Source organism: Aptenodytes forsteri, unplaced genomic scaffold (genome assembly GCF_000699145.1).
Source record: "Aptenodytes forsteri isolate BGI_AS27 unplaced genomic scaffold, ASM69914v1 Scaffold494, whole genome shotgun sequence".
Lineage (NCBI taxonomy): Eukaryota > Metazoa > Chordata > Aves > Sphenisciformes > Spheniscidae > Aptenodytes > Aptenodytes forsteri.
This window is the reverse complement of record NW_008794455.1, coordinates 234,578-239,937: the sequence shown is the minus strand read 5'-3', so window position 1 is coordinate 239,937 and position 5,360 is coordinate 234,578. Positions and strand designations below refer to the sequence as shown.

The 5,360-nt window shown below is 64.1% G+C and overlaps 3 protein-coding genes across 3 annotated transcripts in view; 2 read left to right on the top strand and 1 right to left on the bottom strand.

Moving 5' to 3' along the window:
- The window catches only part of CLIC3 (chloride intracellular channel 3), a 2,821-nt gene extending 244 nt beyond the window's left edge, over positions 1-2,577 (top strand). The window contains exons 2-6 of the mRNA XM_009290658.2: positions 655-764; positions 1,161-1,286; positions 1,427-1,533; positions 1,869-2,044; positions 2,416-2,577. Of these exons, the coding sequence (XP_009288933.1) occupies positions 655-764; positions 1,161-1,286; positions 1,427-1,533; positions 1,869-2,044; positions 2,416-2,577 (681 nt within the window). The remainder of the gene's footprint in view (positions 1-654; positions 765-1,160; positions 1,287-1,426; positions 1,534-1,868; positions 2,045-2,415) is intronic.
- A 1,004-nt stretch (positions 2,578-3,581) lies between these two features.
- On the bottom strand, positions 3,582-5,126 carry CUNH9orf142 (chromosome unknown C9orf142 homolog). The gene is made up of 4 exons (XM_019474954.1): positions 5,109-5,126; positions 4,768-5,008; positions 4,174-4,267; positions 3,582-4,048 (listed from the first exon to the last, which is right to left on the bottom strand). Exons 1-4 carry the CDS (start codon positions 5,124-5,126, stop codon positions 4,009-4,011), a joined length of 393 nt encoding a protein of 130 aa, XP_019330499.1. The 3' UTR covers positions 3,582-4,008.
- Positions 5,125-5,360, top strand: part of TMEM141 (transmembrane protein 141) — a 2,915-nt gene continuing 2,679 nt past the window's right edge. Inside the window, exon 1 of the mRNA XM_019474953.1 lies at positions 5,125-5,155. Within this exon, the coding sequence (XP_019330498.1) occupies positions 5,125-5,155 (31 nt within the window). The remainder of the gene's footprint in view (positions 5,156-5,360) is intronic.

The window sequence follows — 5,360 nt, the reverse complement described above, 5'->3', positions numbered from 1 at the left end:
TGGTGCTTGCTGCCGCACGGTCAGGGGGGGGGGGGGTGCGGGTGCTCAGCATGGGGTATTGGACTGGGGTGCCCCCCCAAAACCAGGGCCCGGCCACCTCAGCATCTGGCTGCCTGCACCTGCCGGGCCCTTTCCAGCCACCACCCAGCCAGGGCAGTTTGTCCGGCTGCACAGGGCAGGACAACACCTGCCTGGGATCGCGCCTGGGGGTGACGGGGCCACCAGCATTGCCATTGCCTTATTCCGGCACAGTTCCTGCCATGCTGGGCTGTCCCCTGCCACAGCCACCCCCAGTGCCACTGCCGTCGCTGCCCCCAAGCCCTGGCCCCCTCAGCACTGCAGGACTGGGGCAGCCTGGGGCCCCTTGGTCCCCTGGGGGTGCTAGGGCCAGCACCCGCCGTGCCACGCAGGCTACTCTGGGGTGGAGCGTGGACACCCCAGGAGCAGGCAGGGGCCAGGGGCTGGTGCCCTGCCAGGCATAGCAGGTGCCACAGGCTGCCAGTGCTGCTTGCCAGCCTGGGCTTGGGTGGGGCAGGGGTGGTATGTGCCCTACCACCCTTACCCTGCACCTACTGGGGCTGCCCGGCCAGTCCTGCCCCCGCTGCAGCCGTGCCAGGGCAAAGGGGCAGCTGACCTCTCCCTCTCTGCCCACAGGCAAGTGAGGACGGGGAGAGCGTGGGACACTGCCCCTTCTGCCAGCGGCTCTTCATGGTGCTGCTGCTCAAAGGGGTGCCCTTCACCCTCACCACCGTGGATGTGAAGAGGTGAGTCGTGCCCCCCCATTCACCATGGGGGTTGCCAGCCATGGGGGTTGCCAGCCATGGGGTCAGGGCCATGGGTGGTGTGGGACAGCCTTGCCCTGGCACACTGATGGGGGGGTGGTAGGTCCCCAACACCTTGGGAAGGGGCGTGAAGGGTGGGCACTGTGGGATTCACAGACCCTGTTGTACCCCCCCAGCTGCCCACCACTGCCTGAGGGAGGTTGGTGGGCATTTTCCAGGGCAGAGCTGCCATGGGCACACACTGAGGAAGGAGCAGCCTGGGGGCACCACCTCATCCTTTTGCCCAGGACACGTGCATACAAACACAAACACGTGTGCGGTGCCTTGCAAGAGCCCTGGGCACTGCTGGGCATCAGCATCTGTCCCTGCCTCCCACAGGGCGCTGGACGTGCTGAAGGACTTTGCGCCGGGTGCCCAGCTGCCCGTTTTGCTCTACAATGGCGAGCCCAAGACTGACACCGTCACCATCGAGGACTTCCTGGAGGACAAGCTGGGCCCCCCCATGTCAGTGGCCGGCGCTGCCTCGAGACAGGGCAAGGGGCCAAAGAGGGGCAGGACAGGCTGAGGGGGGGGGCAGGCGGGCAGGCAGCACATGAGCCTGCCGGCCCCTGCCTCCTTCCTCAGCTGTGCCCACATCCCTGCAGGTTCCCCAGCCTGGTCCCGCGGTACAGGGAGTCGAGCCTGGCCGGGAACGACATCTTCCACAAGTTCTCCACCTTCATCAAGAACCCGGTGCCTGCCCAGGACGAGGGTGAGGAGCTGGGTGGGGGGACACCGCATGCAACTTCTCAGGTGCCACCACCTTGAAGCCTGGTCAGGTCACCCTGAGCCTTTCCAGATGTCCCCTGCCCCAGGCCACAGCTGGGTCTCTCCAGGCAGCCCCCCTTCCCCATGCAGTTCAGAGAGCCAGGGCTCTCTTGGGTGGGCACGGGCACGTGCCAACCTGGGCAAGGTGGGAAAAGTGTGGGCAGGCACTGCCTGGGCACAGAGATGGGCTGGCAGGAGGAGGCCACGGCAGAGCTGCGGGGCCCCGTGCCTGCAGCGGGGCCATGCCCTGACCCAGCGGTGCTGCCGCCCTCCCTGCAGCTCTGCAGCGGAGCCTGCTGCGGGCCCTGCTGAAGCTGGACGAGTACCTGAGTGCCCCCCTGGAGTACGAGCTGGCCCACGACCCTCACCTCCGGGCCTCCCAGCGCCGCTTCCTCGACGGGGACCAGCTCACATTAGCCGACTGCAACCTGCTGCCCAAGCTCAACATCGTTCAGGTGAGTGCGGGCATCCCGGTGCCATGCCCTTCCCCTTGCCCTGGCTTCCCAATGCTGCCGGCGCCATGCTCTCACCTCCCCCTCAGTGCCTGCAGCAACTCCCCGCTCCTTTGCCAACTCCTGTTTCACCCCGGTGCCCCCCTGGCACCCCCCTCCCCAGCATGGTGCCTTCCCACAGATCTTGCTCCCCCCCGCATCCCCTGCCAGGTGCCACCCCTTGCCTCATGCAGTGCCAGGGATGTCCCCTGGCCCCCTGCCGCCCTTCCTGGCTGGCTCCTGCCTGTGAATACCACCCCCTGGCCGCGGGGCACTTCTTGGCACACCACAGGCACACAGGGCTGGGCAAGGGCTCACCCTGTTTCTGCCTGCAGGTCGTGTGCCAGCATTACCGCCGCTTTGGGATCCCCAAGGACCTGCGGGGCGTGTGGCGCTACCTCAATGGCGCCAGTGAAACAAAGGAGTTCAAATACACCTGCCCCAACAGCGAGGAGGTTGTACAAGCCTATCGCTCCGTGGTTCGGTCGCCGCAGTGAGCCAGACATGCGCCCAGGTGGGCGCAGGGCCAGGGTCGGGCAGCAGGCCAGTGCCCACCCCGGTCCTGCTGCAACCACCACAGTCCTGCCTGCATGCACTTGGGAGGGCAGAGAGCATGAGCTGTGCCCCTGGCATCCAAATTCCCTCAGCTGGCACCCCTGCCCGAGGTGCCGGCAGCAATCTGCGTCGCACTGATCCCACAATCGTGTTCTTGCTTCTTGTGCCACCCTCCCTGCCTGGCCAGGACCCCCTCAACCTGCCCTGCAGTCCCTCAAGCATCAGGATGGGTGCAAGGGGGCCACAGCCACGGGCAGCATCTGTACCAAAACTGGGCGATGCTGAGGGCAAGGGCAGAAGCTGGGGAGGAAAAGCTGCCCAGAGCAGAGGGCTGTAGGGCAGAGAGGGCAGCACACTGCAGCTGGCATCCCTGCAGCCTCCCCTGCCAGGTGAGTAACCCAAGGCAGGGCTGTGCCAGGGCAGCGGGCACCACAGGATGCCTCCGAGGAGCTGCACCAGGTGAGGGGAACCAGCACAGCCACAGCAGAGCCCTGGGGACAGAGCCAGGGGGATGCTGCGGGTGGTGGACACGGCCCAGCCCCCACTGCCCTGGGTGAGGGGAGCAGAGGGCACCATGCCCCCCAGAACCCGCCGTTAGGAAGCTCTTAGCAGCAGATTTGGGAGAGGGATGGGGGTGAAGCGGGGCAAGTCCAAGCCATGTATCAGAGCTCCTAGAAATCAATAAAGGCTTTGCAAGCGAGACAAGCGTGAGTCTCGAGTGACCAGCCCCAGCAGCTCTCCTCCCTTGCAGGACTCCGCACCGGCCTCCCAGTTCTCTCCAAGTGCCTATCAAGGGCTGGGGAGGCTCTAACCACTCACCCCCCAGCCCACTGGCACAGAGCTAGCAGGAAAGTGAACTCCTCTGAGCCCCTGACCCTCCAGGTTCAGCTGAAATTGGCCACAGGGTTCCTGAGCACGGGAAAGACAGAATGGACCGACACATCCCTGCTGTCCCGGTCCCCTGAGACCGGCTGGCTAAAACCACCTTTACTGGCAATAAGTTAAGCACAGGCAATCTTTTCATTACATGGCAACATAAAAGTTCTTTAAAAACCCCGCCAATTCATGGCAAGCGAGGTAGAGAGGTGGCCCCTGTCAGCAGAGAAGAGCTGCAGGGAAAAAAGCCACCACTTCTGTCACCCCTGCCCGGTCTGTCCCCCCAAAGGCCCTGCCACCGCACCAGCTGAGGATCTGCTGCTTGCTCAGGCCTGCCAGGTGCTGGCTCCAGCCCTCTGGGTCCTGCTTGCTCCGTCCGCCTCCCTGGGCGCAAGGGGCTCAGCAGTCCCAGGGTGCAGTGAAACCTCTTCCACGAGCCACACACGTGGTTGACAAGGCTCCAGTAGGGTTGTCATCGGGGGACGGGACAGCAAAGGTCAGGAGTCCTCGAAATCCACTCCAGATGGTGCCTTCTTGCTAGGAGATGGAAGGAGCATCACAGCCCAAAGCCCCACACTCTGCCCCCATGCAGCTACAAAGCAGAGTCCACTGGATCTCCAGCACAGCCCAGCCCCGGCACTGGGCCTCAGAGCAGCACTTACCTTTTGAAGCCAGGGTTAATGAGAGACTCTCCCGGGATCTTCCTCTTGGCCGGCAAAGCTGAGCCAGCACCTCTGTTTTTCCTGGGGCTGGGGTCTGCCTCGGTCAGAGACAGGCAGGACAGGGATTACAAAAGGTCAGCTAGTTGCTTTGGCAGCCCTGCAAGCCCCTCCATCCCAGGGTGAGCCTCCAGCAGCCCAGCCTGGCTGGCCCAGCATCCGTGGTGGGTGAGGAAGGGCCAAGCCTGGTCTCCTCTCCCAAAGGAGCAGGGAGCCATAGACCTGCCACGGCCCCCAGTCTGGAAGAGCAGTGAAGCTTGACCTCCTCCTGGAGGCCACCGAGCAACCTGCCTGGCAATGCCCAGCATCTGACCTGAGCACAGTGCATCCCAGACACCCCGAGAGCCACTGCGCTGAGCCCTGGCCCCTCCTGCGCCGGGAAGGGCAACCAGGACAGCGGGGCAGCTGACAGCAGCCACAGCCGAGGTGACTCAGAGTGTCCTAGAGAGCACACGGACACAGGACCAGCAGCCTCCTGGGAAAGAGAAGGCAAACAAACAGCAGGACCAGGGGAGGTACCCCCTGGCAATTGCCTACCTGGCAGGAAGAGCTGCTGGCTCCGGACAGCGTTTTTCTCAGGGCTGCAGGAAGACGTCAGCATCTCCACCGCTGCTGAGACAGGAACCAGAGCCAGAGCTTGTGACAACACACCCCAACGCAGCATGCAGCACTCCAGGCCTCCCCAGGAAGCTCCCTCCCCTCCACAGCCAAACTGAGCCACGTTCTCCTCCCAGCACTCCCACCCAGGCTGCCACTGCCCCAGGATCTTCCTAGACCCCTAAAACAGAGATCTCTGTAAGGTGACTCCCACGCACAGAGATGACGGTGTGGTGCTGGCCGTGGGGTCAAGGTTGTGTTTCTGCACAGAGACATGACACTGCATCCTCTGGTCCCATGCAGGATCTCTTCTGCCCGAGGTGGTCAGGTGCAGACCCTGGCCAGCTTTGGGAACTGGCCAGCCCAAATAGAAAAAAGAAGGCAGCACCTCTGCTGCCCAGCGCTCCTGGCCACTCCATCTGGGACCGGTGAGGAGAAACCACCCGGGGTGAGGCCAGGGAGGCACAGCCTTCTCCCGTTGCTGGCTGAGCTGGATCACTTGGGCCACCTTTGGGGGGGGGGGGTTGTGACGG

What these genes read in the sequence shown, in the direction of transcription:
- CUNH9orf142 (XM_019474954.1), bottom strand. An exon ending in CCAGCAGCTCTTCCTGCCAG is followed by an intron (nt 4,268 to 4,767) that starts GTAGGCAATTGC and finishes TGACCGAGGCAG; the next exon opens with ACCCCAGCCCCAGGAAAAAC. An exon ending in ATTAACCCTGGCTTCAAAAG is followed by an intron (nt 4,049 to 4,173) that starts GTAAGTGCTGCT and finishes TCCATCTCCTAG; the next exon opens with CAAGAAGGCACCATCTGGAG.